The 16551-nt window shown below is 49.8% G+C and overlaps 3 protein-coding genes across 5 annotated transcripts in view; 2 read left to right on the top strand and 1 right to left on the bottom strand.

Annotated features, from left to right (window-relative positions):
- Window positions 1–2637, bottom strand: part of LOC105474508 (LHFPL tetraspan subfamily member 5) — a 17179-nt gene extending 14542 nt beyond the window's left edge. The window contains exon 1 of one of the 2 annotated variants that reach the window (XM_011729226.3): window positions 1833–2635. In XM_011729226.3, coding sequence (XP_011727528.2) covers window positions 1833–2244 — 412 coding nt within the window. In that variant the 5' untranslated portion in view covers window positions 2245–2635. Of the gene's footprint in view, window positions 1–1832 lie in introns of both variants that reach the window. The other variant, XM_011729225.3, reaches the window with a different exon arrangement.
- LOC105474509 (colipase) lies at window positions 2009–14541 on the top strand. 2 transcript variants are annotated; one of them, XM_011729227.3, is made up of 4 exons: window positions 2013–2146; window positions 11492–11589; window positions 13141–13263; window positions 13713–14541. In XM_011729227.3, exons 2-4 carry the CDS (start codon window positions 11506–11508, stop codon window positions 13899–13901), a joined length of 396 nt encoding a protein of 131 aa, XP_011727529.1. In that variant the 5' UTR covers window positions 2013–2146; window positions 11492–11505; the 3' UTR covers window positions 13902–14541. The 2 variants fall into 2 exon arrangements, with proteins under 2 accessions (XP_011727530.1, XP_011727529.1); XM_011729228.3 differs by lacking the exon at window positions 11492–11589 and having other exon boundaries at window positions 2009–2146.
- On the top strand, window positions 3649–4075 carry LOC139363418 (large ribosomal subunit protein eL31-like). Its single transcript, XM_071097156.1, has one exon. The coding sequence runs from the start codon at window positions 3664–3666 to the stop codon at window positions 4039–4041; it is 378 nt and encodes a 125-aa protein (XP_070953257.1). The 5' UTR covers window positions 3649–3663; the 3' UTR covers window positions 4042–4075.
- Window positions 14542–16551: the final 2010 nt, after the last annotated feature.

A 16551-nucleotide genomic window follows, 5' to 3' on the forward strand; every position in this document is an offset into this window, starting at 1 on the left:
TTTTTTTTTTGAGACGGAGTCTCGCTCTGTCGCCCAGGCTGGAGTGCAGTGGCCGGATCTCAGCTCACTGCAAGCTCTGCCTCCCGGGTTCACGCCATTCTCCTGCCTCAGCCTCCCGAGTAGTTGGGACTACAGGCGCCCGCCACCTCGCCCGGCTAGTTTTTTGTATTTTTTTAGTAGAGACGGGGTTTCACCTTGTTAGCCAGGATGGTCTCGATCTCCCGACCTCGTGATCTGCCCATCTCGGCCTCCCAAAGTGCTGGGATTACAGGCTTGAGCCACCGCGCCCGGCCTTTTTTTTTTTTTTTTTTTTTTTTTTGTCTTTTTAGTAGAGATGGAGTTTCACCGTGTTAGCCAGGATGGTCTCCATCTCCTGACCTTGACAGCACTTCTCATTCTGACCAATGATATCAAGATGGTTTCACTCTAGTTTCCAGTCCCTGGCACTACTCCTGGACATCTCACTGGCATGGACAGTTTGTGTGTGGTCCCTGAGGTGGGCAGGGACCAAGGTACCAGAGCCTGTAGCACAAGGTCTTAACCCTCTTCCTGGGCTACAGAGAAGAGCAAAATCACTTGGCACAAGGACCAAGAAGCCTTCCTGAGCTAGGAGCAGGAAAAAGGACCAGGGAGGTCTTGCCTCAGGACAAAAGTGGCTGCCTACCCCACAGTTTTATTTGTTTCATTTTATTTATTATTATTATTATTAGAGACAGGGTCTTGCCATCTTGCCCAGTCTAGTCTCAAACTCCTGAGCTCAAGTGATGCTCTCTCCCAAAGTGTTAGGATTATAGGTGTGAGCCACTGTGCCCAGCCCCCACATTGTTTTAAAGGACCCTAGGCGAGGTGCTGTGGATCACACCTGAAATCCCAACACTTTGGGAGACCGAAGCGAGCAAATCGCTTGAGGCCAGCAGTTCAAGACCTGCCTGGGCAATATGACAAAACCCCATCTCTACAAAAATTACAAAAAAATTAGCCAGACATGGTGGTGCACACCTAGAGTCCCAGCTACTTGGGAAGCTGATGAGAGAGGATCACCTAAGTCCAAGGAGGTTGAGGCTGCAGTGAGCTGAGATCATGCCACTGTACTCCAGCCTGGGCCAACTCTGTCTCAAAAACAAACAAACAAACAAACAACAACAACAGGACCCTAAATAGCTTCCTCCTCACACAGTATCACTCAGTATCACTCCATTTGCTGCCTTAAGTATAAAATCCCATGATCAAGGAGAAAAGACTTTCACTCCACAATGAAAGAGGGGACTTTAGATGAAAGTTTCTATAGGCAAGGTCATACCCTGCATAATAGTAACACTCCAAAATCAGCAAGAGACCTTAGAATCTGAGAGCAGTTTGGAGTGGGAGAGAAAGAATGAGGACAGAGTTCTGGGCACTCTTAAAAAGAACAAAAGCCCAGAGGTGGGAGATGAGGGCATCTAGAATGTGCTTGACTGGTGTCACTACTTTGTGCTGGCGTTGAGCCCTATTCCCACGTGGCCAACAATAGAAGCTTCCTTCTTTCTCTCTCTCACAGCTGCAAAAACTGATGTGATGGCCTGGGAGTCAGAACCAGCAACTGTGTGTTCCTGGGCAAGTCACTTCCCCTTACAGATGAGAGGGTTGGACAGCTTGATCTCTAAGGTCTTTTCTGCCTCGGCCATTCTAAGATTCTCAACTCCTCAGAATCTTCTGCAGAGCACTGAGTAGGACTGGGCTGTAGGAGAACAGCTAAATTTAAGGCCCAGAGCCCCAGCAGAGGGTGGGATGGTGCAGCTGCAGCTGTGGCCCCGGGGTGGGCCCCTGCCTGCCCTCCCACCATCCCTGCTTACCCGCAGCCAGCTGCATCCATGCACAGATCTTGTAGACTGTGGCCGTGTTGCAGATGAAGAACAGGCTGAAGCAGATGATGGAGCCAATGATGAGGAACATGCCCAAGGCCACAAAGAACATGGCAGTCTTGAAGGCTCTAGAGGGGATGGAGGAGAAGTCTAGGGGACCGCCCTTGCAGATGAGCTCGGAGGAGAGCACGTTACCCACGCAGTAGGAGAAAAGGCCGAAGTAGCCTGCCTGCGGTGTGTTGACGCTGTCGCCGATCCAGTAGGGCTGGATGAAGAGGGCCATGACCAGCACAGAGAAGCAGATGGTGAGTGTACCCCACATCACGCCCACGGCCCGCGAGTTCCGCACATAGTTGGTATGGTAGATCTTGGCTGCCTCCTGGGCCGGCAGCAATTTCACCATGGTGAGGGCAGCAGGCCCTGGGCTGGGGTCCCGTGGGCTGCAAGTCCGTGGCTTTGTGGATGGAGGCCTAGAAGCAGGTCACTCCCCAGCGGGGTTTGGGGAGGAGGCTGAGGTCAAGGCACCAGGTGAGGTCCCTTCAAGGCAAGGGGAAGAGGCTTAATAGGACAAGGACAACCTTGGCTTGATCAGGGGAAGCTTGCCAGGTGCCTGTGTCCGCTCTAGCCGAGGCTGTCTCCAGTATCCTGCCGCCTCCCAAGCCCCCCAGGGTCTCGGGCCTGCTGGCACCGCCCTGCTCCTCTCCCTTCCCGGCTCAAGGCTCCCGAGAGCCCCGCCCCCTCCTCCGTCCGCGGAGGGCGCCGTTTCAGTACCGCGGCCAGCGCCCCGGGGTTCTGGGCGAGGGGCGGGGCCTGCAGCCGAGGCGGGGAAGGGACCGAGCGCCCACTGCAGGCCCCCCCCGCGGGGAATCAGAACCCAGTTCACCTTCCTGAACCGAGATGACAAGAACTAGGAAAGTGGAGCTGTGGCTGACACATTCCTACCGCTCAATTCCAGCCGCAAAAACGCTTTCCCCCCGCAAAAGCGCTGTCCACATCCCATTCCACCCCACCCCTCCCTGGTTCCATAGTCGCCTTCCCAGAACCTCCAATCCCACCATCCCGGAGGTCAGCAAAGCCTTTCCTGGTTGCCTTCTGGTCACTGGTTTTTCGTCCTTAGCATTCAGTCAACGATTTCTAAAAGCATACTATGTGTTAAGGTTACGTTAGAGGACATCTAACCAAAATATTTACATATATAATGTATGTATATATGTAGTCTATATAAATATATATATACAAAACGCCTGTATATGCAGACTGTGTGATAACAGAGGCAACTACAAAGTATAGCACACAACATTCTTTATGAGCCTTCTCAGACCTGAACATATGTTTTGTTCAATACAATGCCTTTCTCCCCTTGTTTCTATGTGTTTGTTACATATTTCCCCCTTTAAATATATGTATGTTTTTATATGTTATATATATACATATTTCTCCTGATTTTATAGGTAAATACAAGGCTAGTGTAAAGAACTAGGAAAATTCCACCGGGCGCGGTGGCTCACGACTGTAATCCCAGCACTTTGGGAGGCAAATGTGGGCAGATCACGAGGTCAGGAGATCGAGACCATCCTGGCTAACTCACTGAAACCCCGTCTCTACTAAAAATACAAAAAATTAGCCGGGCATGGCGGCGTGCGCCTGTTGTCCCAGCTGCTGGGGAGGCTGAGGCAGGAGAATGGTGTGAACTCGAACTCGGGAGGGGGAGCTTGCAGTGAGCTGAGATCGCACTACTGCACTCCAGCCTGGGCGACAGAGCAAGACTCCATTTCAAAAAAAAAAAAAAAAAAAGCTTCCTTTCCAACTTGGACCCGGCAGAATGGCTTCCGCAAAGAAGGGTGGTGAGAAGAAAAAGGGCCGTTCTGCCATCAACGAGGTGGTGACCCGAGAATACACCATCAACATTCACAAGAGCATCCATGGAGTGGGCTTCAAGAAGCGTGCCCCTCTGGCACTCAAAGAGATTCGGAAATTTGCCATGAAGGAGATGGGAACTCTAGATGTGCGCATTGATACCAGGCTCAACAAAGCTGTCTGGGCCAAAGGAATAAGGAATGTCCCACACCGAATCCGTGTGCGGCTGTCCAGAAAACGTAATGAGGATGAAGATTCACCAAATAAGCTCTATACTTTGGTTACCTATGTACCTGTTACCACTTTCAAAAATCTACAGACAGTCAATGTGGATGAGAACTAATCGCTGATCGTCAAATACAGCAAATAAAGTCATAACATTGAAAAAAAAAAAAAGAAGAAAAACGAAAAAAGAATTAGGAAAATTCAGGAAAGTATACACAAAAGAATAAAATCATAACACCAACGTCAGGAGCTACGGAAAGACAAGACAGTCTTAAAAACATGGACTTCAGGCGGGGCGCGGTGGCTCAAGCCTGTAATCCCAGCACTTTGGGAGGCCGAGACGGGCGGATCACGAGGTCAGGAGATCGAGACCATCCTGGCTAACACGGTGAAACCCCGTCTCTACTAAAAATACAAAAACTTAGCCGGGCGAGGTGGCAGGCGCCTGTAGTCCCAGCTACTCGGGAGGCTGAGGCAGGAGAATGGCCTGAACCCGGGAGGCGGAGCTTGCAGTGAGCTGAGATCCGGCCACTGCACTCCAGCCTGGGTGACAGAGCGAGACTCCGTCTCAAAAAAAAAAAAAAAAAAAAAAAAAAAAAAAAAAAACATGGACTTTGGTGTTCAACAGGCCTGGATTTGAATGAGCTACTTACTAAGTAACCATCCATGGACTTAACCTTTCTTCCTGAGCCTCAGTTTCTCCATCTATTAAATGCAGGAAATGATGGTATCGATCACACAATGGCTAAGTAAAATACATGTATAAAATCTTTAGCCCGGGGCACACATAAAAGTGCTCAAAGGGCTGGGTATGATGGCTCATGCCCGTAATTTCATCACTTTGGGAAGCCAAGTCCGGCGGATCACCTGAGGTCAGGAGTTTAAGACCAGTCTGACCAACCTTGTGAAACCCCGTCTGTACTAAAAATGCCAAAAATTAGCCAGGCATAGTGGCAGGCGCCTGTATTCCCAGCTACTCAGGAGGCTGAGACAGGAGAATCGCTTGAACCTGGGAGGCAGATGTGGCAGTGAGCCAAGATCACACCATTGCATTCCAGCCTGGGCAACAAGAGCAAAACTCCATCTCAAAACATAATAATAATAATTTTTTTTTAAAGTGCTCAAAGGCACATTAGTGGTCTCTAATCCCAGCACTTTGGGAGGCCAGGCAGTCAGATCACTTGAGCTCAGGAATTCTAGACTAGCCTGGGCAACATAGCAAGACTCCCATCTCTACAAAAAATACACAACTTAGCCAGGCATAGTCAGGCATGGTGGTGCCCGCCTGTAGTCACAGCTACTTGGGAGGTTGAGGTGGGAGAATCACTGGAGCCCAGGAGGTCAAGGCTACAGTGAACCAAGATCACACCACTGCACTCCAGTCTGGCTTTAACAAAAAAAGAGAAAGTACTAAAAAATGTTGGTGATTACTGTTATTACCACTGTTAGTCCTTGCAGTTTCCCCCTTCTGAACATACTCCTTTACACGACTGGATGATGTATGTACAATTTTATTTTATTTTTATTTATTTATTTATTTATTTATTTATTTATTTATTTATTTATTTTTGAGACGGAGTTTCACTCTTGTTGCCCAAGCTGGAGTGCAATGGCACGATCTCAGCTCACCACAACCTCCACCTCCCTGGTTCAAGCAATCCTCCTGTCTTAGTCTAACAAGTAGCTGGGATTACAGGCATGCACCACCACGCCTGGCTAGTTTTTTGTTTTGTTTTGTTTTTTGTTCTTTGATACGGAGTTTCACTCTTGTTGCCCAGGCTGGAGTGAAGTGACGTGATCTTGGCTCACCGCAACCTCTGCCTTCCTGGTTCAAGTGATTCTCTTGCCTCAGCCTCCCGATTACAGGCATAGCGGCCACAACCAGCTAATTTTGTATTTTTAGTCGAGACGGGGTTTCTCCATGTTGTCAGGCTGGTCTTGAACTCCCGACCTCAAGTGATCCTCCCGCCTCGGCCTCCCAAAGTGCTGGGATTACAGCTGTGCCTGGCCAGTAAGGTTGTTGTTTGTTTGTTGTTGTTGTTGTTGTTGTTTGACACGAAGTTTCACTCTTGATGCCCAGGCTTGAGTGCAATGTCACAGTCTTGGCTCACTGCAACCTCCGCCTCCCAGGTTCAAGCGATTCTCCTGCCTCAGCCTCCCAAGTAACTGGGATTACAGGCATGTGCCACCACGCCCGGCTACTGTTTGTATTTTTAGTAGAGACGGGGTTTCATTATGTTAGTCAGGCTGGTCTCAAACTCCTGACCTTAAGTGATCTGCCCACCTCAGCCTCCCAAAGTGTTGGGATTACAGGTGTGAGCCACCGCGCCCGGCTCAGGTTGTTTTTAATAGTAAGAAAAGTGGCTGGGCGCGGTGGCTCACGCGTGGTGGCTCATTATTAATGTTGGGATTAATGTCATAATCCCAACATTAATAATAATTATGAAGCTAGCTTATTTATTAAAGATTTTACTGACATTACATAAACTTGAAACAGCATTTGACTAGTCTTTTATTTTTTCCTGATAAAGTGTTCGATTCAAGTGCTTTTATTTTCTTAAGCCAATTAGAGCTCTTTTATTTATTTTCAGTAGTGAAACATTGTGCACATCACCCATAAATACATAGACATATCAGGCATGCCTATAGAAGTACATCTTATAGATTTATAAAAATCTTTTTTTTTTCTATTTTAATCTTTCAGATTCTTTTTGTTTGTTTTTGAGATGGAGTCTCGCTCTGTCACCTAGGCTGGAATGCAGTGGCGCAATCTTCGCTCACTGCAACCTCTGCCTCCCAAATTCAAGCGATTCTTCTGCCTCAGCCATAGCTAGGATTACAGGTGCCTGCCACCATACTCAGCTAATTTTTCTATTTTTAGTAGAGACGGGGTTTCGCCATGTTGGCCAGGGAGGTCTCAAACTCCTGACCTCAGGTGATCCACCCATCTCGGCCTCCCAAAGTGCTGGGATTACAGGTGTGAGCCATCGTGCCTGGCCTTAAACTTTCAAATTCTTCATAACCTGTTTCACAACCCTAGGCAGCTGACAGCTAAATAGCCTTAAATTTGCATATTAAAGGAACAGTTCAGGTGAAAGTCAAATAGCAAAATTTACATTATAAGGTGCGGCGAGAAAAGTCTGGTGTTCCAGAGGGAAATTAAAACAGATTTAATTACCAATTAAACATAAAATTATGGAAATTATAAAGGCCTTTTAAATACACACACACACACACACACACACACACACACACACACACCCTGTAGCTTTTACTTCAGAACTTTTAGATTATAAAGGCCTTTTAAATACACACACACACACACACACACACACACACACACACACACCCTGTAGCTTTTACTTCAGAACTTTTAGCCATGAGATAAATACAAATTCACTGGCTTGCAAAAAGAACCTGTTGGATCTAAAACAGCGGTTTTTATCTTAAGAGAAAAATAACAGCAGATTGCTGGGTGCGGTGGCTCATGCCTGTAATCCCAGCACTTTGGGAGGCTGATGCAGGCGGATCATGAGATCAGGAGTTCGAGACCAGCCTGGCCAACATAGTGAAACCCCATCTCTACTAAAAATACAAAAAATTAGCCGGGCATGGTGGCAGGCGCCTGTAATCCCAGCTACTCAGAAGGCTGAGGCAGAAGAATGGCTTGAACCCTGGAGGCAGAGGTTGCAGTGAGACGAGATTGTGCCATTGCACTCCAGCCTGGGCGACAGAGCAAGACTCTGAGAGAGAGAGAGAGAGAAGAAAGAGAGAGAGAGACAGGAAGGAAGGAAGGAAGGAAGGAAGGAAGGAAGGAAGGAAGGAAGGAAGGAAGGAAGGAAGGAAGGAAGGAAGGAAGGAAGGAAGGAAGGAAGGAAGGAAGGAAGGAAGGAAGGGAGGGAGGGAGGGAGGGAGGGAGGGAGGAAGGGAGGAAGGGAAAGAAAGAAAAAGCAAGCAGGCAGGCAGGCAGGCAGGCAGGCAGGAAGGCAGGCAGGCAGGCAGGGAGGGAGGGAGGGAGGGAGGGAGGGAGGGAGGGAAAGAAAGAAAAAGCAGGCAGGCAGGCAGGCAGGTGGGCAGGCAGGCGGGCGGGCGGGCAGGCAGGCAGGCAGGCAGGCAAAAAGAAAGACAGAAAAGAGAAAGAAAGAAAAGAGAAAGGAGGGAAGGAGGGAGGGAGGAAGGAGGGAAGGAAAAGCAAGAAAGCAGATTTAGAGCAGGCAGAAAAGAAAAACAGAAAAAGACGACTTAGGAATTCTATAGTTTACAGGTCAACTTTAGGGCTCTTTTTCCTTAACGTAAATGTGCACAAAGACCATGTTATTTCAATTTTACATAAACTTTGGCAAGTAGATGCCATAAAAGCTACAGAGTGCTCAAAAGGGGGTCACTTGCTTTGTTTTCTCCTATTCTGAAACCCCCTTTGCAAAATTATGACTGAGACAGTGAAAGAGATCTGACTTAACTGACTGCGTCTTGCTTCTAACCTCCTAGCTGTCCTTGTTCATTCCTAGGCGTAAGCTGAACTAACTATGGGAGAAACTTAGTTTATAGTTTAAACAAAGACAGTAACAGCCCTTTCCCAAAGCAGACTTCATTCTTGCCTGGGGACTAGATTGCCTTGGTAGGACTAACATTAGCCACAAGATTAGAAATTATGACTTAGGAGTCATGCAGCTGGAACCTACAAGATTCTGATCCTCCCTAAACCACTCCTAAGATCAGGGCTTGAGATATTTTGCAGACCCTGCACTTGATGGATCAGCTGGCCCCACCCAGATCAATAAACTGGCTCATCTGATCTTGTGGCCCCCACCCAGGAACTGACTGAGTGCATGAAGGTAGCTGTGAGTCCCTATGATTTCATATCAGACCAATCAGCACCTCTGGCTCACTGGCTTCCCCCACCCACCAAGTTATCTTTAAAAACTCTGCTCCCTGCTGGGCGCCGTGGCTCACGCCTGTAATCCCAGCACTTTGGGAGGCTGAGGCAGGTGGATCACTTGAGGTCTGGAGTTCGAGACCAGCCTGACCAACATGGTGAAACCTTGTCTCTACTGAAAATACAAAATTAGCTGGGCATGGTGGCACGTGCCTGTAATCCCAGCTACTCGAGAGGCTGAGGCAGGACAATCACTTGAACCCAGGAGGCAGAGGTTGCAGTGAGCCGGGATCACGCGATTGTACTCCAACCTGGGCAACAAGAGTGAAGCTCTGTCTCAACAGCAACAACAAGAACTCTGTAAAACTCTAGTCTCCCGCACCTGCACAGCTGGCTCTGCATGAAATACTCTTTCTCCACTGCAATTCCCCTGTCTTGATGAATCAGCTCTGTCTAGGTAGTGGGTAAGGTGAACCCCGTGAGCAGTTACATCCTGAGGGCTGTGTCACAGGCCACGGTTGCTCATATTTGGCTCAGAAGAAATCTATTCAAATATTGTACAGAGTTTGACTCTTTTCATCGACAGGTACTTAATTTTTGCTTTCCTTTTAGAAGCACATACAATGTCAAAGTTCTCTTTGCTATACTTCATTTGTGATGGAAAAAACTCCAGTCTTTTTCCTCTGTGAGCTTGGCTGAGACCAACTAGGGACAGGGCTGCTGGTTTTCACGGCTCCTTGCATGGACAGAAATCTCTCCTCTGGTGCCTCCGCCAGTCTCCATCTTGACTTGTGAGGAGGGAGTAGTGATTCCCTTCCCTGTGGCTCACCTCACAGAGGTCCCGGGAGTGGAGAGCAGGTAAAGAGAAGGAAGGATCAGAGTGAGCTCATAGGAAAAAGTGGTTTCAAACATTGAGTTTTGTAAAAGAGAGAGGGGATAGTGTTGTTTCATCAGTGGTATTTCTGCATCGCTGGAACCGAATGGGTTTTTCTTTTGAGAGTCTCTTGGCTGTTCCTCCAGCTATTCCTCTACATTCCACACCCCAGGGATGTAAAGGTGAGAGGAAGTGGGTCATATTATATGGCTGGGCACCCACCATGTGCCAGGCACTTCCGAAGGCGTTCCACATGCATTGTCTTAATCATGGCCTCAGGAAGTAGGAGGCATTATCTCCCTAAGGTAAATAAGGAAAGTGAGGTTCAGGGAGCTTCACTTTCAATAATGTGTCTGAGGCCATGTAGCTCTAGTAAATGCTGAGTTTTGAAGCCAGCTTGGTCTGGATCAAAGCTGTGCTTGAGGCTGGGTACCGTGGCTCACACCTGTAATCCCAACACTTTAGGAGGCCGAGGTGGGAGGATTGCTTGAGCCCAGGAGTTTGAGACCTGGGCAGCTGAGGGGGAGGATTGCTTGATCTCAGGAGGTGGAGGCTGCCGTGAGCCAAGATGGCACACTGCACTTTGGCCTAGGTGACAGAGTGAGACCTTGTCTCAAAAAATTAAATTAAATTAAATTAAAGCTGTGCTTGAGGCCTGGGCCTCTCAGTGGAGCTGTCTTCTACCTCCTGGGATGGAGAGGGGAAGGGCACGGGCCTCTGGCTGCCATGACTAGTCCTTCAGGAAAAGCTGCTCTGTTCCCATGCCTAAGCAAACTCAGGCAGCTGTGCCCTTCCCAGCTTCCTGAGGCCCCTGCTCCGAGGCTGACAAGACCTCTTCATTCTCAGCCAGGACTAGCGACTGCTCATGCGCACACGTGGCCTTGGGTAGGGGGCAGCGTGAGTGGAAACCTTAACTAAAGGTGTATCTGATGCTGGAATTGCAGATAGTAAGTGAGGTAGAAAGAAAAGGGGAGAGAGGCATTTAGGAAGGGCCTCCTAAGGGCCCTTGAGTCAAGCCTGCAGGCAGCCCCCTGGTGTGAGGGCAGGGGGAGGGTGCCAGAGTAAAAGCACACACACCCTGACCTGCTGGGGGTTGCAGAACTGTCAGCCCCAGGGATCTGGGCCTGGTCTGGAATCCCCCGAGGAGACTGAAGGAAGGTTGAGGGGTGGGAGGCTGGGATCCTCATACCTGGAGTCTGACACTGCTAGACACCCGGGCTTGGGTGGGCCAAAGGCAAGACCTAACTATGGTGAGACAGAGAGGCCCCGAGTACACAGAATGTAAGCAGGCACTCACACTATAGGTGCCTCTCTTGCCTCAGACTCATCCAGGCACTGCCCAGGAGCTCAGGACACAAGGGCAGCTGCCCTTACCCACTGCTTATGTGGCATATGGGAATATACAATATAAATATATTCTTATAATTGTATATAATCATGTTTATATATGTAACACATATAAATGTGTATTAATTCAACACTCACAACTCTTTAAATTATCCTTAGTTGACAGATAAGATGAAAGGCAGAATAGTTGGAACAGATAGTAAGTTTGCCTCACTAATAACTTGTACACAGTCCACACTCTTAACCATGATGCAACACAATTATCACCAACACACACACACACACACACACGCAAAAGGCTACCAGGTACTCACCCAGCTTCCTTATCAGGACCCGCCCCCTAGCAGATTGGCCACAGCTGCACCTCTGCCCACGGCCAGCCCTGTGGGATGTAGGTGGGTCACGTGAGGTCAAGGCCCCTTTTATAGCCCCATCACCACAGCTGGCTCTGTCTCCTGCCACCCACACCAGCTGTCCCACTCGCCATGGAGAAGATCCTGATCCTCCTGCTTGTCGCCCTCTCTGTGGCCTATGCAGCTCCTGGCCCACGGGGGATCATTATCAACCTGGTAAGAGGGTCTTCAGGGAAGGGGCCTCCTGAGTCCCCAGGTGAAGACGTCCTAAGCTTGGACCTTGACCTCTGATGTCCCCACCTGGACTGGCGGGGGCTGGGAGGAGTGGCATCTTGCATCCATCTGTTTACTTCCATAGCCTGTTGTATGCCTCTTCCCAGGGGCCACAGGAAAGGCTGATCAGCCCCTCTCCAGCTCCAACTGGAGCATGCTCAGAGCAGCAGCTCAACCTGGCTATGAGGGACCTTCTTTCTTTCTTTCTTTCTTTCTTTCTTTCTTTCTTTCTTTCTTTCTTTCTTTCTTTCCTTCCTTCCTTCCTTCCTTCCTTCCTTCCTTCCTTCCTTCCTTCCTTCCTTCCTTCCTTCCTTCCTTCCTTCCTTCCTTCCTTCCTTCCTTCCTTCCTTCCTTCCTTCCTTCTTTCTTTCTTTCTCTTTCTTTCTTTCTTTTTAAGATGGAGTCTCACTTTATCACCAGGCTGGAGTGCAGTGGCGCAATCTCAGCTCACTGCAACCTCCGCTTCCTGGGTTCAAACGATTCTCCTGCCTCAGCCTCCTGAGTAGCTGGGATTACAGGCGCCCGCCATCACGCTTGTATTTTTAGTAGAGACGGAGTTTCACCATGTTGCCCAGGCTGGTCTCGAACTCCTGACCTCATGATCCACCCATCTCAGCCTCCCAAAGTGCTGGGATTACAGGCGTGAGCCACCTCGCCTGGCCCTATGAGGGAACTTCACAAAAATCCAGAGCCCTGGGCTTCCATCCTGAGAAAATGCTTTGTGCCAATCATTCCAGCTTCTAACTTATGGTGGCATCTTACTGTGTGTCCAACACAGTTCGAGATGCCGCGGAGATGTTTGCTCATTCTGTCCTCATAATAACCACTGAGGGAGATGCTTTCATAGTCAGCCCTATCTTCAGACAGAGGGAGGGTGAGCAACCTGCCTGAGGTCACATAGCTGGAAAGTGGTTAAGCTGGGGCCCTACGACTGGCCCACACCACCTCTCCACCATGGGTCTTGGCTGGGAAAGCCCTTCCAGAACGTCCATAAGGTTGAAAGATTCTGAACTCTCTTAACTTGGGGCCATGGCTGGACTTGGAGGTCCAGGACCCTGGAGATGGTAGATCAGATCTGTTGCGGGAGGAAGGAGTCTTGCAGGGAGAGGCAATCTTCACTGCCTCCTTAAAGGTGTGTGGGACCCAGAGAGATTTGGAGAGCCTGTCTAGGGGCCTCATGTGCACATTCCAGATGAGAACACTGAGGCTTGAGAGGCAGTGACTTGCCCAGAGTCACGCAGGGAGTTGGTAGTACAGCCGGTACTAGAATCCGGGGGTCCTGACCCTCTGTGCAGGCTGCTTCTCTGTCACCGCATGCCCACTTCTCATGTGGGTGGGGGGGGGCACAGAGGCCACCAGACCCACGGGTTGGACTCCTTCACATACATCCCCAACAGGGGAGACACTGTTAGCAGTAGTGCGTGGTGGGTGCGGGTCTGAATGGAGAAGGGACCTGAGGGAGCGGGGCCTGGGCTGACTGGCTGCCCCTTGCAGGAGAACGGTGAGCTCTGCATGAATAGTGCCCAGTGTAAGAGCCAATGCTGCCAACACACGGGTGCGTTGGACCTGGCCCGCTGCATACCCTTGGCCAGCGAGAACAGCGAGTGTTCTGTCAAGGTGGGTGCCTGAGGACGTGGCATGGGTCCGGGAGAATGGGGAGGAGGGCCCTGAACACTTGTGAGTGGGATCAGGGAGGAGGGTCAGCCTGGACACTGAATGTTGAGGAGAAGAGAGGGAGGTCAACAGGTGTCAAAGCACTTTCCCATCCCATCATCTCTCTTGACCCGAGTGACCAGTGAGATGGATGGGGGTGAGGATTTGTTATCCCCATTTCATGACTGGGTAAGTAGAGGCTCCCCAGAGAGATCAAGCCAGTAAGAGCAAATGAGCCAGAGCAGAGGTCAGAACTGGGGTCTCTAGGGCCCACAGCACCCCTGGGGAGGTAGGTGGGAGAGGCACTCCCTGAAAACACAGGCTGGCCTACTGGTTCTATAGGTCAGGCAGGGGACAATTGATGTCCAAAGTATCCCCCCATAGCCTTGACTTCATTGGCTGTGTCTCTGCAGACGCTCTACGGGATTTACTACAAGTGTCCCTGTGAGCGTGGCCTGACCTGTGAGGGAGACAAGACCATTGTGGGCGCCATCACCAACACCAACTTCGGCGTCTGCCACGACATTGGGACACTGGACGCTCCAAGCAGTGAGACCGCCCACCCACTCCCATACCTAGCCCAAAATGCTGCAGACCACTAGGCCCAGGGGCACCTCTCCCCCTGCTCCAGAGCATCTCCCGGGCTGGCCACCTCCTTGACCAGCACCTCTGTTTTCTGATTGGACTCTTCACAATTAAAGGCCTCCTGCAAAAATTTCCCAGTCTCCTGCATATTCTCTCTGAGTCAGCATCTTCTCTGAAGTTGCATCAGGCCTTTGGCCCACCAGGGCAGGCTTCAGGCAGGTCAGAAGAACAAGGGATGGGTCTGGGGCTGGAGAGGATGTGGCCAAACAGATTGGATACTGGAGACAAAGCTGTGAAGGAGGCCCAGCCAGCCTGGGAGGCCCTCCATTTCTGGGGAGCAGTCACGCCTACCTGGGATGCCCTCCTTGTCCCGCTGGTTCTCAAAGAGACAAGCGGGCACATGTGCACACACAGACACACACACCCTTGCGGGTAAGGAGTTTTAATGGCCCATGTTAGTCACCCTGCATCAGAGGCATCAGTGTCCTGGGCTCTCACCTCTTTTCTGGACACAATTCTCAAATGTGACAGCTAGCTGACACAACTCATGTGTTAAGGGGTCAGACCACTCTCAATTGCTATGAGCTTACTCTCTGCCAGCAAATGTTCACAAGGAACCCAGGAGGGAGAATTTCTCATCTCCACTTTATAGATAGAGACCAAGTTTCAGAGAGGAGCTTGCCCAATTTCACATAATCAGAAAATGTTAGCACTCTACCATCTAACTCCACTGCCCCGCTTCTACGATTCCTTTTTTTTTTTTTTTTTTGAAACAGAGTTGCCCAGGCTGGAGTGCGGTGGCTTGATCTCTCGGCTCACTGCAACCTCTGCCTCCCAGGTTCAAGCAATTCTCCTGCCTCAGCCTCCCCTAGTAGCTGGGGTTACAGGTGCCCACCACCATGTCTGGCTAATTTTTGTGTTTTTAGTAGAGATGGAGTTTCATCATGTTGGCCAGGCTGGTCTCAAACTCCTGACTGCAGGTGATCCACCGCCTCAGCCTCCCAAAGTGCTGGGATTACAGGCGTGAGCCACCGTGCCTGGCCTTATGATTCCTTTTTCTTTCCCAATTATTCACACTAAGAAAAATGGGTGGAAATTGCAGGGAATTTAATTTTGCCTTAATATAAAGATTGTATATGCCCAGGAGCCATCAAACATGAGTTACCTTAGGCATTACTGAGGTTCCCATCCTCCAGGTATGCAAGCAGAAGCTCACCGACCCCTCGGTGGAGATGCCCAGAGAGTGAGGGACAGCGAACTGAATGAAACTTCTACGTTGCCGGGGGCGATGGCTCACACCTGTGATCCCAGCACTTTGGGAGGCCGAGGTGGGCGAATCACCTGAGGTCAGGAGTTTGAGACCAGCCTGACCAGCATGGAGAAATCCCATCTTTACTAAAAATACAAAACTAGCCGGGCATGGTGGTACATGCCTGTAATCCCAGCTACTCGGGAGGCTGAGGCAGGAGAATCTCTTGAATCCAGGAGGCAGAGGTTGCAGTAAGCCGAGATCGTGCCACTGCGCTCCAGCCTGGACAACAAGAACGAAACTCCGTCTCAAAAAAAAAAAAAAAAAGAAACTTCCATGTCGTGCCGGCCCTAGGATCTTGCAGTTTTGTGATCAGTGAATCCCCTTTTAACCACAGGCTTATGAGTTAGGATTGCATTCAGCTGTAAGTTGCAGAAAAACCCAAGTAATTACAGCTGAAGCAAATAGGAACCTATATTTCTCATGAATCCAAAGCCTAGACATAGGAAGTGCTGGCATTCTTTTGGTGGCTGGTAGCTCTGCCTTTCTCTTGACCTTCTCTTCAAGGTTGCCACATGCCTTAGGAGCAGCTCCTGACTTCATGTTCCCACCATACTCAAAGGCAGGAAGCATGGAGTAGTTGGCGGCTGGGAAGGGGGGAGAAGGAGCAGAGAGTTTCTTCTTGCACACCCTCTTTTTTTTTTTTTTTTTTTTTGAGACGGAGTTCCGCTTTTGTTGCCCAGGCTGGAGTGCAGTGGCGTGATCTCGGCTCCCTGAAACCTCCACCTCCTGGGTTCAAGCAATTCTCTTGCCTTCAGCCTCCCGAGTAGCTGGAACTACAGGCACCTGCCACCACGCCCAGCTAATTTTTTGTATTTTTAGTAGAGACGGGGTTTCACCATTTTGGCCAGGCTGGTCTTGAACTCCTTACCTCAGGTGATCCACCTGCCTCGGCCTCCCAAAGTGCTGGGATTACAGGTGTGAGCCATGGCGCCTGGCCCATGCTCTCTTCTTGTCTTTCCCCAAATGCTCAAGGCCGACTTCTCTTCATATCTCAGAGGCTAGAACTTGGTTATCTGACTACCTCTAGCTGCAAGGGATGCTGGGAAAGCAAAGGGAATAAGATCCTTCTCCTGGAGCCAGGCATATTGATGCCCAAACAATATTGGGTTTCAGTTGGCAGGGAAGGGGGCAATGGCTATTAGGAAACCAGGTAATGGTGTCTGTGAATTATGTGCTCAACAAGAGAAACTTTCAATACCTTAACCCAGGAGGAGTCTCAGGCCCTGAGGCAGGGCTGAGTCATGCTTCTTGGTGCCACATTCAGTCCTAGAGATCTGCATTCATGTCCTCTTCATGTGTTCACTGAATGACCATAGTGTGCCTGGCACCATGTTTTGGACTGTGGGGGGCATAAG

Source organism: Macaca nemestrina, chromosome 5 (assembly GCF_043159975.1).
Source record: "Macaca nemestrina isolate mMacNem1 chromosome 5, mMacNem.hap1, whole genome shotgun sequence".
In the NCBI taxonomy this organism is placed as follows: domain Eukaryota; kingdom Metazoa; phylum Chordata; class Mammalia; order Primates; family Cercopithecidae; genus Macaca; species Macaca nemestrina.

Bases quoted from the DNA above. Each gene is read 5' to 3' on its own strand.
- LOC139363418 (XM_071097156.1), top strand. From the start codon at position 3,664: ATGGCTTCCGCAAAGAAGGGTGGTGAGAAGAAAAAGGGCCGTTCTGCC.
- LOC105474509 (XM_011729227.3), top strand. From the start codon at position 11,506: ATGGAGAAGATCCTGATCCTCCTGCTTGTCGCCCTCTCTGTGGCCTAT. The intron at 11,590-13,140 runs GTAAGAGGGTCT...TGCCCCTTGCAG, and splicing joins GGGGGATCATTATCAACCTG to GAGAACGGTGAGCTCTGCAT. The intron at 13,264-13,712 runs GTGGGTGCCTGA...GTGTCTCTGCAG, and splicing joins ACAGCGAGTGTTCTGTCAAG to ACGCTCTACGGGATTTACTA.